Here is a 19,432-nt window from a genome sequence, read left to right as displayed (position 1 = left end):
CAGCAATAGAAACCCTAAGATAGGCCTTAAATATGTTGAGGAATGGGGTGTGTATCTCAACGGTTGGATGCTTGCCTAGTATATGTAGGCCCCCCGGGTTCAATCTCGGGCACTTTAAGTATATATAGAGTCTGCTTCCTTCAGTAAGCAACTGAGTTAAGGTCTGTAAACATGACCAATGATGTCCTCCGCAAAGACTGGTCATCTATCAAATCCTTATTTAAGGCCTGAACCAACAGCACTCAGTGAATGCTTCACTTTCCCAAGAGGTATGACTACCAGGTCAAGCAACCCTGCCTTGCTCATCTCAAGCTTTTAGAACACCCCTAGATGATTCTAATAGTTCCCTTATCTGCAGACATATCCTAAGACCCTTATACCTCAAGCTGGGCATACTATCAAATCCTTCACACACTGTTTTTACATGCTTTTATTACACACACCTTTATTATAAAAGCTTATTTCATAAATCAGAAGCCAGGAGATGAGCAATTGTGATGGTGTAAGTTACTTACATGTGGTGTACTTTCATGCTATAGTGAACCTGAACTGAGTTGGTTACTAAGTGGCTAACAGTTATGTATCTTATTCAGTACAAACATGCAGCTTAATTCGCATCAACTTTAAATGTACGAACTGTCCATTTCTACAATACACTATTTAGTATTTTCTAACCAATACTGATGCTGGATAGGGGACTGCAGAAAGTGGAACAGCAGTGGAAGGGGATCCGTCTCTCTGTGGATCCCCAACAGATTTTCAAGAAACCATCAACAAGGGCTGACACCGGCCCAGCAAAAACCTCAACTGAAAGCAGAGCTAAAGCATTCCCATCACAAAAGAAAAAACCCATGCCAGATATTGATTATATACAATTTATTTAATAAATTAATGTCATTCAAAATACAGTGCCAGAGCATTATGCAGTTGAACATGCCAGCAATGTTTGTCACGAGGCACCTGTGCTCATGTTGCATTGGTGGCGCCCCACAGCTGCTAGTGGTTCCTGGGATTAATGCCAGAGCAGTGCTAGTGTCTGCTCTCCTGTACAGTCAGTGCAGACGACTCCTGCACGCTCACCTTCCTACCCCTACCCCCCCAAACATACACACATCAGGTTAAAAAACACACCTAATAGATACCTACACACAATCACTCTACAGTAATGCTCGTTATTAAATTAAGATGTAATGACCTGGTTAATCCACTCTAAATCTTTTTAAGATGGAGAACTACATCAGCAGCAGGTGGTTATATGCATGAGCCAACGTTAATGTAATATAGAAAGTGGAGACATTTACTGATTAAAGCTCCACACAGACCCGCACAATGAGGGACTAGCAATTCATTTGCAAGCCCAGCAACTTAAGTCCACACCTGGTAAGTGACCAGCTGACTGGACAACCTGTATTCTAGATAGACAAGTATAAGTCAGTGGGAAGGGAATCCATGCACCTAGTAGAATAGTGAGACTGATCCTGCAGTCACAGCTTTCCCTGTGTAATACCATAGACGTATAGGAGATCTTCCTCAACAATAGTGTAGGATTTAAAAGACATTTCTATACCAACATAAACATTAGTGTTAAGTGCAGCTGAATTATACTAGAAAAACTATATTCCAGGACTTTAGAAGTACAGGAATTCAATACATATACTAAAATAATCTCAGCACAATTCTGATATACCACACTAGGAACAGAAAATTACTTTTAAAAGTGAAGTTCTGGACTGTACATACACAGGGCTAACAATGTTAGATAATCCAGACTCTTATGCTCACATGATACACATAGTTTCTCAATTACCAAATAACCTATTTCATATTACAGAAGCATATCTTTCTGTATGACACACTGATATATATTATACTGATGCAAATATTAAGTAGGCCATAAAAATAAAATGTATCAAAGATAGAATTTTGATGTACTCATACTTAGTCCTTTTATATCCTCTGGTTTTAGCAAAGGATATCACAAGTCTGGCATGTGCACCCCCTCAACTCCCCTATACAGGGGGAAGTGCAACCATTTCTCCATCCAGTTCAAACTCCTCTGTTCCATCTGGGGAAAAAAGATAAGTTGGTGGCTTCCATGGAGATTCTTCAAGACAGGATGGATAAAGTTTCCCCACAGTGCACCGAAAATCTCTCCCTAGGTCCCACAGTACACGTTCAGATATGTGCTGCCGCAGAGTCCACCGATCAAGTTCCAAATCATACTGGTAGGTGACATACTTAGCTCGTTCATTTAAGTGGGTTTCGCGCATAAACACACAAAGGGAATTGGAGATCACAACAGCTCTAACACAGGGATCAGAGTACCTTTTAGCAGGGATGTTGGCTGCCATTTTCCATTCATTTTTATTCACATCATAAATTTCCACAGTTACTGAAGACCCATCTACAGTGCCAGAGGGGAGTCTTATGCCAGAATTGGTGGCAATATGCAACCCTCCGATATAGAAAATTTTATCGCCAAAAGCCGCAGCTGAAGCAAAAGATCTGCTAGTCTGCCGCATGGCCATTTCTACCCACGAGTCAGATCTCGGAAAGTAACAGTACATGAGGTTTAATGTCATCACATAAATGCAGTCATGGACCACAACTGCTGCACTCCACTGCCAAGCACAAGGTAAAGGGCTCACCATTGTCCACTCATCCTTCTCAGTGTCGTATCTTTCTACAGTCCTCCGGTTAAGTTCTCCACCAACACTATCTCCTCCGATTGCATAGATGTAGCCTTCACAGAAAACCAAAGAGGGCTTCACACGGACAAAGAGCATCGGTGTCTTTGGAAACCAGGTATTTTGTTGGGCATCAAACCAGTAAAAGCAATTCACAGTTCTGAAGGCGGTCTGCAGTTTGCTTGTCTTACTGTGATTTGTTTTCGTGTTTTTCAGGGGCACTTGGCCCCCTGCTATGTAAATATCATTATCAGGGGTTACAACTGTCCCAACCTTATGCAAGTCAGCTGGCGGGCTGCATAACTTGTAAACTTTTTCTGCCTGGGGGCTGTAACAGACAGAAGAGTAAAGACTACAAGGGTTTTCTGACGATGCTTCAATGAAAATCATCATCTCCTCCTTAGTCATCCCAAGTCTTGGTTTGAAAAACTTGGGCATGGACTTATAAAGACCTTGGACCACAACAGATTTATCATTGGGTGGGAGCCCTTGGAACCAAGCTCTCTGTGTGACTTCTGAAAGTGCATCAATTCTGATTTGGCTAAGAACTGAAGACAAATACTGGGATCGTGACTCCGTGTTGTACTCTAGCCACAGCATTGCAGCTTCTCGAACTGTTTCTTCTTTTTCTACATTTAAATTGTCACTGCTGAGAATGTCTATCAGTAGATCATGGGACAGCTGCATGAACGCCTCCTGGTGGTACACAGCAGTGAACTTATGCTCCACCATTCTCTTAGCACTTTGCTTTAATTCTTCACAACTGAAGAGGTCAGCAAAACTCAACAACCGAACACAGTTTTCTGCATTAATTTTTTTAATTAAGTATTCTCGACAACGCTGTAACACATCTTCTACCTAAAATAAGGGGAGAGGATAACAAATAAGAAGTAATTTCTAAAAAGTGCTGAGAATTTGAATCCAGTACCCTACTAAGAAGCCATACTTCCATCCCTCCAGTCTATTTTTATATAAGATACAGGTTTCCCATACATAGGACTCCCTCATACTGTCAAGTTTTACCTCCAATGTGGCTGAGAGACAGTTTCCTGCAATAATAAAAATCAGACTTCTAGACTATGCAGTTGCCATTTCTTCCTCTTGCCCTCCTGTTAAGGCTGCTGTGAGTGACACACACAGTTTTTACATGACCTAAATGCCTGTCTAACGCTGGAGATAGGGGCTTGCTACATGTAGCTGGCATTGCCCCCCAAAACCAACCTTTCTCTTCCACCTCCAGCTGCTATGACCACACCATGGTGCCACCATGGCTGAAAACATCAGTTTCCAAAGTACAAGGTATTACTCCAAGGCAGGGAAAGAGGTGATGGGAATGCCCATATTGCTACTAAAATCTGAACAGGGAGTCTGAGCAATACAGAACAGGTAATCATCCTAAAATGCATCAATCATCAATTTTACTTAACTACTTAATAGTTCAACAGACACAGTTCAACCCATACTGCCATCAAATCTTCCATAACAATCTAAATTTGTCTGTGAGAGTTCTATCAAACATTAATGAATTTAACCTTTAAACATACTCTTAAATTCAATAAATATTTAACTTGAAATCTAAATTCTGAAGTGCATTAGGTAAGATATGAAAACAGCATGAAAATTAGTCTCTGTCCGTCTTTCCAGACAGGTACTGTATGTGCATTGGCGGGTTTCCTGCCTCAGCCTTCCCAGTACTGGGATTACAGGTGTGTAGCACCATACCCAGCTTACTTATTTTTAATTTACTAGTTTCTTTAATAGAACCCATACAGATAAGATACTGTGTTTAATAGTGTTACCCCTGAACAAATGGTAAAAAATAAATTTAGTGTTTCTATAACAATGTTGCTGTTACTTTGGCACATGCTTATCTTTTTCAAATTACATTCCTGTCATAAAACTATTTACCAACTGAGAAAATCCTATTTTTTCATTTTACACTTTATAACCAAAAAATTTTGAACCATATACTATCAGCATTAAAACCGTACAGATAAAGATGTCATGAATGAGGGCCTGGAACGATGACTCTGGTATGAGCACTAGGTGCTCTTCCAGAGGACCCAGGTTCAACTCCCAGCATCCATGACAGCTTAAAAGTATCTGTAACTCTAATTCCAGGAGACCTGGCACCTCATAAAGACATTTACACATGCAGGCAAACACCAATGCATAGGGGCTGGAGAGATAGCTCAATGGTTAAGAACACTGACTGCTCTTCCAGAGGACATAGGTTCAATTCCCAGCACCCACATGGGAGCTCACAGCTGTTTGTAACTCCAGGATCCAACAACCTCACACAAACATACAGGCAAGACACCAATAAAATAAAATTAAAAAAACCAAAAACAAAATGCACATAAAAATAAGTGAATCTTAAAAAAAAGAAAAGATATCACTAATGAAATACTGCTTGATGACAAAATAAGCCACATCTCAATAGCAGTTAAAGGCTGCTTTACCTGCAGGAAGCAAGCTGTTTCATAGAGCTGCTCTACTGTGCTGTCGTTTACTGCCAAGTTTCCGGTGTATGCGTAAGTTATTATCATCTGCAGGGCAGCAGCATCCACATTCCTCAGGTGGACATGTGTCTGCTTGCTTTCACTTAGTCCACTCATGAACATGGCCCTACGGGAGACACAGAAGATAAGCTGAATAAAGCAAAACAAACCAGGTAACATAGGGTGTTTATTCAGGGTATTTACTTATAGAGAAGACTTTCAAAGACAATGAGAAAATTATGTAAGTGTGTGTGTGTGTGTGTGTGTGTGTCTGAAGACAATAACCACTATGCCACTTTGAGGAAGGGCATGAAAATTAACTTACTCCTCGTAGCCACACAATGGAATACTATTCAGCAACAAAACAGAAGTACTGATAAGTAAATGAACCTCAAAATTATTATGCTCAGTAAAGAAGCCAGAAAGAAAAGACATGAGTTAATTTACATGAAATGTCTCCAAACTGCCAAATATACAGAGACAGAGAGCTGACTGGCAGTTAGCTAGAGCTGTACGAGGGACTGAAAAGTGACTATATAAAAATGAACAGAAGGTAACAGAAATGTTTTAAATTAGACTGGAAATGGTAGCACAATTCTGTCATCCTCAGAATCCAAGTAAAATGGCTCCTGGATACCCACAGCACAAAAAAGCAAAGATACTTAGTCCCTTTTTAAAACAAGGCATATTCATCCAAAACATACACATCTTTTGTTATCTATCTATCTATCTATCTATCTATCTATCTATCTATCTATGAATCTGCCTATCTTGAACTTGAGATTCTCCTGCGTCTCTCTCTCCAGTGCTGAGTACAGACATGCACTATCACACCTGGTTCACGTGCTGCTGAGGAAGTCACATACTCTACCCACTGAAGCACATCCCCACCCAGTCCTTCACAGGCTACTTGTAATACCTCAAACAATGTAAACACATGTAAGGAGCTGCTAGACGGTAAGGTTTTCATTCTTACACTATTTTCTATTTGCAGCTGAATATGTGGTAAAAGATGCAGAGGACTGACTGAAGACTTAAAAATGCCTGGATTTTATGCTATATAAATTCTACCTTTAAAAAGCTTAGAAACCACTAAAGAATTCCTAAAAACAAAACAAAAATGCAGCTCCATTACAAAAAATATGCAGGAAACTGCTGGAAAGCTGGGAATACAGACCCCAGCTCTTTTGAGATGGAGTCTCACTGTACCTCTGGCTGTCCTGGAACTAGACTAGACTGCTGAACTCACATCCACCTGCCTCTGCCTCTTGAGTGCTGAGATTAAGCATTCAAAGCGTGCACCACCACACCAGGCTCAGACTGTAACTTTTAAAAGCATACTTAAAAAGAATTGTGTTACATTTATTTATTTTGCATGTCTATAGTGTGTGTATGTGGGGGGGGGGTCAGAGAACAGTTTTCTGGGAGTCATTTCTGTCCCTCTAACTCTGTGGAACCAGAGAAACTACTCAAGTTGTTAGGCTTGATGGCAAATGCTGAGCCATCTTGCCAGCTCACCTACTGGAATACTTAACTGAAAGAATATTACTGCACACACAAGAGAAAAAAGCCTCTGTATGCAATGCTAAGTGTAAGCCAAATAAACCCTTTCCTCCCCAGCTTGCTTTTTGGTCATGATGTTTCATCGCAGCAACAGGAACCCTAAGACAGCTGGCCTATGTGGTGGCAAACAAGGAGACACTGTCTCATACAAAATGGAAGGTTTGTGCCCTGACCTACACACAATAAATACATACCACACATAAAACTGTGTGTGTGTGTGTGTGTGTGTGTGTGTGTGTGTGTGTGTAACAACCCTGAATTCTGAAGGCAGGATCCAGCTAAGAATATTTGAGAAAGATATATTATTAAGACACATACCATAATATACTCAGTACAAATAAAAAATACGTAAGGAAAAATTTAGTATGTTTTCTTCTTGTGGCTTTAAAACTAGTCCAATCACGAGATTTAATGATATGAAGCTTTAATTATACACATTTACTGGACTATTCTATGTACTCAATAAATGTAAGTGGCTACTTTAGGAAAATCATGGAAGCTAAAGAAGGGAACTACAGGGTGCAGAGATGACTCATTAATTAAGAACACTGGCTGCTTTTCCAGAGGACCTGGATTCTGTTCCCAACATCCATATGGTAGCTAACACCCAGGTATAACTCAAGTTCCAGGGGATCCAACACCCTCTTCTGGCCTCCATGGGCACTGCATACAGCCAAACATACACATAAAATTTACTTTTGAAAGGTGGCTTGAGGGCTGGAGAGATGACCTGATCATTGAGAGCACTGACTGTTCTTCCGAAGGTCCCAGGTTCTATTCCCAGCACCCACATGGTAGCTCACAACTGTCTAACTCATGCATGTAGTGCACAGACATATACAGGCAAAACAACAACACCCACAAAATAAATATGTAAATAAAAATAATTAAAACAAAAAATGTGGCTTGAGTGATGGCTATACAGAACTGATTGCTCTTCCAGGACCTGGGTTCAATTATCAGCACTGACATAGTGACTGACAACCATCTACAACTCCAGTTCCAAGGGATATAAACCCTTTTCTGACATCTATGGGCATTAAGCACATATGTGGTTCAGACTTGCATGCATGCAAAATACCTGCACACAGAAAATAAACCAATAAACGAAAGGAACTAGCTACTAGTAAACAATGGAAGCCCTGAAACTACCCTTGCCTTTAAAATTGTAATATTATAGTACCAATAAAAGATTAAAGTTGCCCTCTTCAAAAATCTCAACTCAGGTAAATAACCTGACAAGTACAGCATTGAAAACACCAACAAGGGGCTGGAGAGATGGCTCAGCAGTTAAGAGCACTGACTTCTTCCAGAGGTCCTGAGTTCAATTCCCAGCAACCATATGGTGGCTCAAAACCACCTTGAATGAGTTCTGGTGCCCTCTGCTGGCATGCTGACAGAAGACATAATAAATAAAATCCTTTTTTTAAAAAAAAAGAACGAACAAACGAACGAAAGAAAGACAGAAAGACAGACAGACAGACAGAAGAAAACACCAACAAGATGACTTGGCAGGTAAAGATCCTTGTTCACCGAGCCTAATGACCTGAGTTCAATCCCTGGGACCCACAAAGTGAAAGAACAGAACCATCCCCTCCAGACTGCTCACACACAAATGTGATTAACATTTGTATAACATAAAATATGTTATTGTTACAATCACAAACTTAATGAAGAAAAAATGAAGCCATAATACAGAAAATATTTCTAGAATTTCTCTTGAAGGTTTTTGGTGTGTGTATGGGGGCAGGATGACTGCTAAGGTAACTAACATCAAATAGCTTACCCTATTATCAATAATGCTGAAGCAGGAGAATCATACAAGTTCAAAAAATAGAGACCAGCTTGGGAAACAAAAACAGATGCAGATACTAATTTGTAACAAAAGCATAGAACTCTTTCCAATAATGAATGGCTCACCAATTTGCAATTAAGTCTTTAAGACAAGAGAGCTTATGAACTCAGGTATCCATTCACTGAACCTAAAACCCTGTATTTCTACCACCAGCTAAGACAATGGGTCTGAAAAATAAAAATGAAGACCAATATTCTTTTCCCCCTTTTTTTCTTGGTTTTTTGAGACAGGGTTTCTCTGTGTAGCTTTGGAGCCTATCCTGGCACTCGCTCTGGAGACCAGGCTGGTCTTGAACTCACAGAAATCCGCCTGCCTCTGCCTCCCAAGTGCTGGGATTAAAGGCGTGCCCAGCGAAGACCACTATTGTTATTTTTAATTATTATTTGAGTCTGTTGCATAACTCTTCAGTTTATAAACAACCATGATTTTCTAAATGCACTATTAAAAAAAAGTAACAGTAAATGGTAACTATGCAAGAGAAATTTAATTAATATTTTCTGTGTTACAGCTTCATCTCTTTTCTGTCATATAAACTTTAATCACACTTAGTGTATGTGTGTGTAAAACAGTTCATGTGTGGAGGGGTTAGTTCTGTACTTTTACTTTGTGGGTCCCAGGGATTGAACTCAGGTCATTAAGCTTGGCAAGCAAGGGTCTTTACCTTTCAGTCATCCTGCTGTCACACACTAAGTTCAAGAACAGCCAAAGCCACACAGTAACACTGTCTTAAGAAACCCACAGCTTTAACATTTGAAAGAATTCCTATTGATAAAACATCATTCCAGCCAGTGAGATGACTCAGTGGGTTAAGGCTTGTTGGACAAATCTGGTGACCTGAGTTTCATCCTCAGATCCACATTCACCGCCACATGCAAAAGCTCTTTAATGTATACTAAGTCTGTACTTCAGAGCCACCATAAATTCAGTAATCTCCATTTGTAAAACATTTGCAAAACAGTACCTGGTCATGGCCAACAGTCTTTGTAACAGAAAGGAAAATCAGTGTCTGAAACGGCATGAAAACCACAAAGTAAACTGAAACCAAAGTGGCTGGCACTGCACAGCCAACTGGCATTTGGGCCCTGGCTTGGTGATGCGCACTGAGGAATGCGTCATCTCTTCAGTTTTATGTAAATCAATCTCCAAAGTCAATTTAGTCTGCCTTGCTTATAGCTGCCACAAACAGGCAGCAGAAACATTTTTTTTTTTTGTAGCAGGAATACACTTAGTCCACATTTAATTTTTGTTACTCATCCTGTCTCTTTTCAAATATTGAGTAAAACTCACCTTAAAGACAAAGGGCAAAAAGCAATTTCTTTACCTTAGCTTCTATTCTCAAGAATCTTAAAGATGAGACACATCCTGAAAGTTTAGTTTTATTATTTATCAGCTGTAACCCAGAACTGTGAGCTAAAATAAACCTTTCTCCACTAAAAAGGTAAAGAGAATTTTATTATTTCTAATGAGCATAACTACATAAACGCCCACGTTCTGAGACACAGAGAGCACCAACACTGCATGGAGTCTGGGAAGGCTGAGAGGGTACCAAAGGCATAATAGTAGCCAAGTTATTTCCCTTAAGGTGATACATGGATACATGTTTTTGTTGTTATTGCTGAAGCTAGTTTCTAAACAGCATCAATTATTCCCTAAAAGTTATGAGTCTACTGTATAATTCTTATTTTAAAAAATAAGAGTAAATTATCTTATTCATTTTTTAAGAAAAAAAAAACTTTAGTCAATTTTGACAATTTTCATGTATTTAATACTTATGTGAAAACTTCCTGTCCCTTACACACATAAGGAAATGAGAAGTACTGAGTAAAAACATTCAGGAGGCAGAGGCAGGTGGATCTCTGTGAGTTCGAGGCCAGCCTGGTCTCCAGAGTGAGTGCCAGGATAGGCTCCAAGGCTACACAGAGAAACCCTGTCTCGAAAACAAAACAAAACAAAACAAAACCCCAAAACTTTAACATTTAATAAAAGATTTCCTATTCCCAGAACATCATTCCAGGGAGGTGGCTCAGTGGGTTAGTGCTTGTTGGGCGAGCCTAGTGACCCCTCATATTCCACATGAAGGTGGAAGAAGAGAACCAACTCTGGCAAGGAAGCTGTCTTCTGTTCTCCACCATGTGCTCTGGGGCACACCTGCCCACACCCACACAGTGTAAATAAAGACATTTAAGTAACACTGTTACTACAAACTAAACAAGACCAACTACTTACCTGAAATAGGAGCTACATGTTGCAAGAACCATCTTATGGCAAGGGAATTCAGTGCCCTCAACAATTAACACTATGTCAGTAAATAACTGCTGTTCGTAAAACAGTTTCAACTGTTCCAACAAGGACACAGCATATTCCGGATTGATGTGCCTTTCCTCTGGAGTAGACATGACTGTATTCCATTAATATCTCCCAGAACAGAGTAGAAAAGTCCGTCTTGATGGAAGGTCAAAGGAATACTTCAGAAATAAAAGAGGGTGCCCACTTGCTGTTATCTGTCGCATTCAGAACCAGGGCGGACACAATCCCGGAGTATCTTGTTACAGGCGTACAGTCTGTGCTAGGTCATCCTTTGCTAGAGTTTTTCAACAGACTCTCCAAACATCCTGCTCAAGTTTGCAACTGTGCTGCAGCTCATGAATAAGAGGAAAATACAGGAGGTAGATTTTGTTGCAACATCTTACATTCAGTAGGTTTTCTGCAGTACTAAAAAGAAAAAAGTTCAGTTAGAATATGTAGATCAAGCTTTCAGAATACAATGTTTAAATCAACACCGTTCAACACATTACATTTCTATGAAGTTTCAATCAACTTTAGATATTAACATAAAATGAAATAGAAGAAAAATGAATTGTTCAAGTCCATAACATTTAAAATAACTAGGTTGTAGAAAATTAACAGTTTTACTTTAAACTTTTTGCCTTCTACGCAAGAAATAAACATCCGAGAAGACAAGCGCATGAATAAACAGCTTATCTTAAGGTTCTTTAAAGAATTTAAATCACAAACTCAGATCTCCTAGTTATTTAACAGCAACACATGACTAATTTAAGGGAGAAACAATACTCAAACAGATGCCCTCTTTTGTGGTGGTCGTCACACTTTGGACATACTCATACATTCACAAAGGCTACACAGTGGACTCGAGAGATGGCTCAGAGGTTAAGAGCATTGACTGCTCTACCAGAGGTTCTAAGTTCAATTCCCAGCAACCACATAATGGCTCACAACCATCTATCATGAGATCTGGCGCCCCCTTCTGGCCTGCAGGCATACATGCAGACAGAACACTGTATACATAATAAATCAAAAATTTTAGAACTCGGAATTTTTAACATGTGGTGTCAAAGTAACTATAAACCAGAAAATGAAGTGGGAAATGCACATAGATGGCTACCCATAAATTAACCCCAAACCACCTCATTTTAAATTAGATAACCCCGAGCTCCAAAAATCAGAAAGGTAAAACCTGTATCATCATTGGAACTACTGCTACTTCCTCAAAGTGTCAATCATTCAGGGTGCCAAAGAGCTCACAATGCATCTTTTGGGGACACTATACAACGGCCAGAACCGCTAATGATACAGACCGACAGGTGTCCAGCAGGTTAACTATGGAAGTAAGTAAACCAATTGTAAAAGCAAGATGACTGGGTCACTTAAGGGTCTGTCACCCTTCCAGATCTGAAAGTTACATCATAAATGTAAGTTCTATTCTACATCCTCTGAGGTTATTAATACTAAACATCCCTGGCCGCTAACAAATATAATGCAAGGCTCCATGTTAGCGAAGGGTTGAAAAAATTTGCAATGGTAACACACACCCACAACCCCTTATTCAAAATTCTTAGGATATGTTCTAGAATCTGAAGTTTCATATTTTACAGAGGTTAACGTGATACATTATTATATACTATACTTAAATTCTCCAGAAATCTAGGCCAGCATTCTTTACTGATGGCAACATGAATATTTGTTCTGCGACTTCCACACCTGAGCTATGTAGCTGTGTATACACAAAGTTCAGGACGGTGAACAAACTGAGATGCCCACTAACACCAAATTCTGTAACAAAACTCCTTGCACTTAAAAGAAATACCTGAAAGACACCCTAAATCCTCTGAGACTGTATGTTATGTGATGGCCCATTTTGACTTTCACCTTGATTGGAGTGAAAACCATTATATTAACTGGAGATGTCTGTAAGGGTAGTTCCCAGACACATGGTTATCTCTGGACTACAGGTTGGTTTAATCCGCTGATGCACTCAATATCTGCAGTTTGTATTAAGAGTATTTTTCTCTTTATATCATAAAGACAATGAGTAAGCACAGCCTTAATGAAAATTGAACTAAACATGATCTCTAGCTAACCTTCTTGTATATATTGCATATGCTATGCTTTTCTTCAAAACTGGAATTTTTTTGGTATTGGTGGTTGTTTTTGGGACAGGGTTTTTGTAGCTCAAGATGTCTGGAACTGAGTCCAGAGTGGCCATAAAATCACAGTGAACCTCAAGCCTCAATAAATGCCAGGATTACAGACATGAGCTACCACACCTGGATTTCACCTAACACTTCTTACCTATCCAAACACTGCTATTCCTGGTCCAATGGAATATGAGTACCCTTCATTAAGGCTCCAAAAAATTAAGCCCAAAAGTGAAAGGAAGACATCCCTCCCCTGGATATATACACATGTCGTGAAAGGCTGTTACAGAGCTGAAAATACTTAGCTAGGCACACATGAGCACCTGTCATCGAAGCCAACAGTCAAGGCAGGAACAGTGCCTGAGCCTAAGTGCTCAAGACCCCATGTCCCAAAACACAACAAACCCCAACCAACCAAGCCAAAAACCCTACTGTCTGAGTATGGTGGTGCGCACCTGAAAACCAGTTCTCTGAAGGCTGAGGCAAGAAAATCCTAAGTCTAAGGCCAGCCTGGGTCACACAAGGAGAGATTTTTGTCTCAAAATCAGAAACACAAAAGCCAGGTGTGGCAGTGCATATTTTTAATCTTGGCACTCCAGAAGCAAAGGTTGGAGGGTCTCTGAGTTTGAGGCCAGCCTGGTCTAGATTATGAGTTCTAGGCCAGCCAGGGCCACACAGTGAGAACCTGTCTAAAAACAAAAGAAAAAGAACATAACCATTACTTATAATAATCTGGTCCAAAAAACTACTTAAAATTGTTTTCTGTTTTATTAACTACAGCAATATTTACATACACTTGAAAAATACAAGATTGTGTAAAAGACAAGTTTACACAAAGATATATTTATACAAAGAGCCAGCACATTTCCATAACCCCAGCACTCAAGGCACAGGCAGGAAAATTTTAAAACGAAAAAAGAAAAAGGGCATTTACCAAATACACAGACTCATTAAATGAAGCCAGGGCAAGAGATTGTCAAGTCACTCTACATGCCATACATAGTTTCTGGTCAGTACCAGAGGGCTAATGTTTGTTGTCTGAATTGTCCATTTCACTTTGCTCTAAGAGCATAAAAAAGTGATTGTCTAACTTGCATAAGCATCCATCCTCCAAGTGTGTTAAGTCATCAGGATGCAAGATTTAAACCACACCTGAAAGTTATCTGCCAATCTCCATAAAGGGAATTCTACTCAAGCACTCAAAGTGGTAGCAATAGCAAGGAATTCAAAAACTGATATTACATTAAGAACCAATATAAAGTTTGTGATTATGTTAATTCATGTGACATCAAGTCCCATCTTAATTGTGAGTGAGACCATTCTCTGTCAGGGAGTCCTAACTGGACACACCAGAGGGAGGAAGCTGAGCACTGGCAATGTCTCTCTCTTGAATGTGGATGCAATGTGACCAGCTCACTTAAAATCTGCTGCTGTGGTTTCTCAGCTTCCGTTGCTTTGGCTGGGGCATTTTATCACAGCCAGAGAAGAAAAACCAAGACCCTGGGCTACAGTGAGACTATCTCAAACAGCAAAAAATGAAAACTGCAAAGGGCAGATTTGAAATGTTTCTCTCTCTTTGTCCCCTAGGTAGGAGAAGTGATGAGCATGTTAAATAACTTGATTTAGTCATTCCAGTTTAAATCATTATGTTGGGATTGGCGAGATAGCTCAGAGTTGTTGTGGGGAGGACTTAGGTACAGTTAGTTCCCAGCACCCACATCAACCTCAACAGCCTATGGTATCTGACAACTCTCACCTCCTAGAGCACCCACACACATGTGCACATACCCACATTCAGACTTACATATATAACTAAATACAAATCTCTAAAATTTACATTACAATTATTTGCCCATCAAAAGTAAAACAAGGGTTCCAAGTGCAGTTGAAAAGTCCTGGCTTGATCCCAACATCGGAAAAACAAACATGGGGGTTGGGGAGGGAGAGAAGTGTGTGCAAGAGAGCTGGGTATGGGGTACATGCTCATAATCTCAGCTACATAATCTCAGAACAATAAAGCAGGAGGGCAGCAGGTTCTTAGAGTGAGACCATTCTCTGGCAGGGAGTCCTAACTGGACACACTAAGCTACATACTAAGACATCATGCAAATTTTTCTCAAAAAAAAAAAATGATACAGTGATGAAGATCTGTCTTCCTCTAGGAGTGGGCTACAGGTCATTCAACTGTAGGAAGCACCACTCCTGCTGCCATCTTCTAATACTGCAAGTGTCACTACAGAAAGCTGAAAATTTGTTGGAAAGGACTCAAGGCATTCTGGATGACAAGTATTATGGAGAGAGAGAGAGAGAGAGAGGGAGAGAGAGAGAGAGAGAGAGAGAGAGAGAGAGAGAGAGTGTGTGTGTGTGTGTGTGTGTGTGTGTGTGTGTGTGTACAGGCGCGAACACACAGAAAAAGCAAAAGCACAAACTCAAACTACTTTGGTGGAAAGCCGTCTTCTGCAGTTCACTAACTCTGTACCTCAGTTTGCTCATACATAAAAAAGGGATAAAAATACAACTCTTCCATGGCTTTTTCAGGGATTAGAGTATCATACTTCAACAATGCCCAAAGCAGAGCACTGCACACATTGTGGACAATTTTGATTAGGACAATCACGGGCAAAACTCTGTAGCCCTTTCTGAAAGGCCTAATCTCTACACTGGCCCCAGAGTCCACTTACAAGGTCACAGTATCCCAAATGCAGCTCCCTCTTTTTTGATAAAACTTGTGTTATTTCTGAAACAGTGTTTCACTCTAGGTCAGACTGTCCTGGAGCACTCTATATAACCCAGAATTGTCTTGATTTGGCTTTCCTGCCTTATTTTCTCCAATGCCAATAGCACACACGCAAGCCACCATGCTAAGCTCTTAAGTTGTGTTTTAGTGAAGAGAAATTAGTTTTTAAGACACACAGACTTGTCTGAATTTTCTGATAAGTTATGAAATTTATCAGCCCAACAAGATTCACCTTGACATAGCTGATGTCAGTGCAGACAAATTAAAGCCAGTGCCATGATAACAGTCAATGAACAAGCCTTTTTGAAAGTGGTCACTCCTTTGGGAGGACTAAACAGGTGCCAGAAGCAGCTTCCTTTAAAGTTACCAAAACAACCAAAAAAAGTTTCAGGACTTTCCCCTGTTCTAATAAAACTTGAAGTCTGTTCCAAATGTCTCTTCCTTCTCAAGCTGAAGAGGAGCACATAGGTCAGTCAGGTTAATGATACGAACTATGTAATCTCAAGCATAAGGACAAGCTCCTAAACTATTTTGTGAACAGAACAGCCGGTACAGAATTGAGACAGGATAGCATTTGGATTACCACTCCTGTAGTCTCCACTTTACTCACTGTCTCTATAGAAGGGAGATGCAGGCTTGACTGATGAAAACTGACCCAGACTTTTCCATTAACACTCCATTTTCTGAAGTCAGTTTCTCCATCCACAACAGAAGACAATTTCTGACAAGAGAACCAAGAACTGTTTCATAAATTTATCAGTGCTTAAATCAATTTGTCATTCCTAATACCTCGAGTTATTTAAGTATCATCTTAGATACTCAAGCACTCTTATATACGGCTGAAAGGGGCAGATCCCCTTAACATTGATTATGACTACTAAAATGTTTTCCTTACAGAAAAACAAAACTAAAAGAGTGATGCTGAGCACGCCCCCAAAAGGTTGGGGAGTCCTAGTAGCTCAGGCCGACATTAGGCTACCCAGGAAGACCCTGTCACAAAAAAGCAAACCAAGGGCTCAGGCTATAGCTCAGTAATAAAAAGTAGGGTGTTTGCTTAGCATCCCCAATGTTGCAAAAACAAAAAAACAAACAAAAAAACAAAAACAAACAAACAAAAAAACCCAAAAAAGTAAACCACAAAGGTAAAGTTCTTAGAAGCCCCTGTCTGCAATGGAAGGCACTACAAGTCACTATTGTCATTGATGTGATGGTAGTAAAGAAAGATGTTCCTATTGAAAACACTTTCTTCAAATTTCCCATGACAATCTCTCCTTCCCACTTATTAAAAAAAAAAAATCTAAGAGCTCCAAATTCCTGCAAAGGAATCAGGAACATCCTTCATACACCTAAGACTGCTTGAAACCAACCTGCTATCCTTAACATCCCAAGTTACAAAGTATCTGTTTTATTCAAACTCTGCAGAACTAGGAAAGACTGGTGTGTAACCGACTCTCTGATTTTTATTTACTTTTCAGGACAGCAAACCCAATCATTTTCTCAGCCCCAACTGTCTTAGGAATGTGGCTGGGAAGGTGGACCAACTGTTTTCTAAATAGCTCGCAAATCTGTGGAAACCAGGTATCTTTCTGCTTTAAAGACTGCATCAAACATGGCATGGTAGTGCTAGTCCTAAATCCCGAATTACACTGTAAAACAGTCTACCCCAAGAGAGAACTCCGGTTTCTAGGAATTTCACAAACATCTGAAATACATTCATTCGCTATCCAAGGCACAGATACTAAGGAATGTTCATTATGGTAAACACAGGAATCACTATAACGCCTTTTGCTTCTCTCATCTCCTTCCGTTAACAGATTTTTACAGTACTGCTCTTATGGAAGTAAAAGGGAGAAGTACAGCACTTTTATCTGAAGAGGAAATAACACTGTGGAAACACATGGACCACAAAGCACCATCAACAGAAACGCCATAGTTACCCTCTACCATCTCTGGCCCTGATCTAAAAGGACCTAAAAAAGCACTAGGCCAACAAAAGAGCACAGCAAAGAGGCATAACGTTATCAGACAGACGGAAAGGACAGCAACATTCCACATCACAGAGACTGGGAAAAACAACTGACTTTTCAAATGGACCTTAGATTACCTAACCGCCAGCTAAACGAAGGCATTCTCTCAACGGCAAAAGATCTGGTCTATAGTACTCAAATTTGGGGAAGCATTCACAACTCAAAAGAAACGCGGGGGGGGGGACAGCAAAACGTAAACAAACGTATTAACTAGTTGCCTCTCAGAGAGAAAATGTAATTTCAGTCAGCACACTGCTGATAGGGCTGTTCCTCAGCGTCTGCTCAGTGAGCCAGACTTACAGATTCATGTATAAACAACACGTGACCAGCACGGTCTTCCCCCGTTTTTGTTTTTTTCTTTTTTACAAAGCTGATATAGCTGTTCACAAAGCAAAGCCGTTTCAGCTTTATTATCTTAATTTCTTGTTTGAACTTAAGAAGGGCCGCCAAGGAAATTCTAGCCCGGAGAGTGAGTGTATTCCGTTTCCTTTAAGTAGTGGCTATTTAAAAAAAAAAAAAAAAAAGGGATCTTAAAACTACTAGCCGGGCGTTGGTGGCACACGCCTTTAATCCCAGCACTCGGGAGGCAGAGGCAGGAGGATCTCTGTGAGTTCGAGGCCAGCCTGGTCTCCAGAGCGAGTGCCAGGATAGGCTCCAAAGCTACACAGAGAAACCCTGTCTCGAAAAGCCAAACCAAAACAACCCTACTAGGCCAGGGGCTTGGGGCCGGGGGAAGCGGGGAGCACACGTTAACTCAAGACAACTGCACTAGGGCAGCCTTCCGAGTCGAGTTCGAATCCACCACCACTATTGCCGTCTAAAGCAAACAGGTTTCAAGGGGCGGCTTCCCCTTCTTCCTTCGCACCGTAGAGCGCAGCAGGCCGAGGGCAGCCGGACCTCCGCTAACCCGGGTCCCGCTCGGTTACTGCCCAAGTGCCGGGAGAAGAGGAGCAAACACACACACACACACACAAGGACTCGCTGGCCCTTCCTCGGCCGCCGAGCACGCGACACGCGCCGGCCAAAACGGCTCTGCCGCGGAAGGACGCCGCCCCGAGCGAGCCCCGCGGCCCGCGCAGGCCGCGCCGGAAACGCCGCGCGCTCGGCGGAAGCGCCCGGGTTTGAAAGCCGCCGCCGCCGCCGCCGCCCCGGCCCACAAAGGCCGCCCGCCGCCTCGCGCCCCGCCGGGCCCACCCCGGCTCCGGCCGCCCAGCTCACCGCGCCGCTCCGCCGGGCTGCAGTCCTCACGCGGCCGCACGCACGGCGGGGGCGTGGCGCTGCGGGGACCCGGGGCCGCTCGCTTCCGCCCGCCTCCTGGGTCGGGCCGTCACGGCCTACCGCCCGCGTCCGCCGCTTCCGCCGCGCCCTGGCCCGCGCCTGCAGCCGCTCTGCCGGCTCCCGGGTGCCCGCGGCCGGACCCCGCCTTCATCGGGTCCACCGCGCCCTTTTCCTTGGCCCCACCGGAAAGCCAAAACAATTGGAGCCGCGCAGGCGCGGGAAGGAAACGGAAAGCAGGAAGGGCGGAGGCGGCGCGAGGTGACGCTGGCGTCTGTGCCCGGGCTTCGCGGGCGGCCAGGGCGCGTGCGCGGAGCGGAGCGTGGGGGGTGGGGGGGCTCGCCCGGCTAC

At 41.8% G+C, this 19,432-nt stretch overlaps 1 protein-coding gene across 2 annotated transcripts; it reads right to left on the bottom strand.

Moving 5' to 3' along the window:
• Nucleotides 1-861: 861 nt before the first annotated feature.
• Kbtbd2 (kelch repeat and BTB domain containing 2) lies at nucleotides 862-19,164 on the bottom strand. 2 transcript variants are annotated; one of them, XM_027429711.2, is made up of 4 exons: nucleotides 19,025-19,164; nucleotides 10,833-11,318; nucleotides 5,150-5,315; nucleotides 862-3,545 (listed from the first exon to the last, which is right to left on the bottom strand). In XM_027429711.2, exons 2-4 carry the CDS (start codon nucleotides 11,000-11,002, stop codon nucleotides 2,010-2,012), a joined length of 1,872 nt encoding a protein of 623 aa, XP_027285512.1. In that variant the 5' UTR covers nucleotides 11,003-11,318; nucleotides 19,025-19,164; the 3' UTR covers nucleotides 862-2,009. The 2 variants fall into 2 exon arrangements, with proteins under 2 accessions (XP_027285512.1, XP_027285513.1); XM_027429712.1 differs by lacking the exon at nucleotides 19,025-19,164 and adding an exon at nucleotides 16,390-16,500.
• Between the last annotated feature and the right edge of the window lie 268 nt (nucleotides 19,165-19,432).

The sequence above is a fragment of the Cricetulus griseus genome, chromosome 8, assembly GCF_003668045.3.
Source record: "Cricetulus griseus strain 17A/GY chromosome 8, alternate assembly CriGri-PICRH-1.0, whole genome shotgun sequence".
In the NCBI taxonomy this organism is placed as follows: Eukaryota; Metazoa; Chordata; class Mammalia; order Rodentia; family Cricetidae; genus Cricetulus; species Cricetulus griseus.
The sequence above is the reverse complement of the archived record's forward strand: the minus strand, read 5'-3'. Positions and strand labels throughout refer to the sequence as shown.

Bases quoted from the DNA above. Each gene is read 5' to 3' on its own strand.
- Kbtbd2 (XM_027429711.2), bottom strand. From the start codon at position 11,002: ATGTCTACTCCAGAGGAAAGGCACATCAATCCGGAATATGCTGTGTCC. The intron at 5,316-10,832 runs GTAAGTAGTTGG...TGTCTCCCGTAG, and splicing joins ACATGTAGCTCCTATTTCAG to GGCCATGTTCATGAGTGGAC. The intron at 3,546-5,149 runs GTAAAGCAGCCT...CCCTTATTTTAG, and splicing joins AAACAGCTTGCTTCCTGCAG to GTAGAAGATGTGTTACAGCG.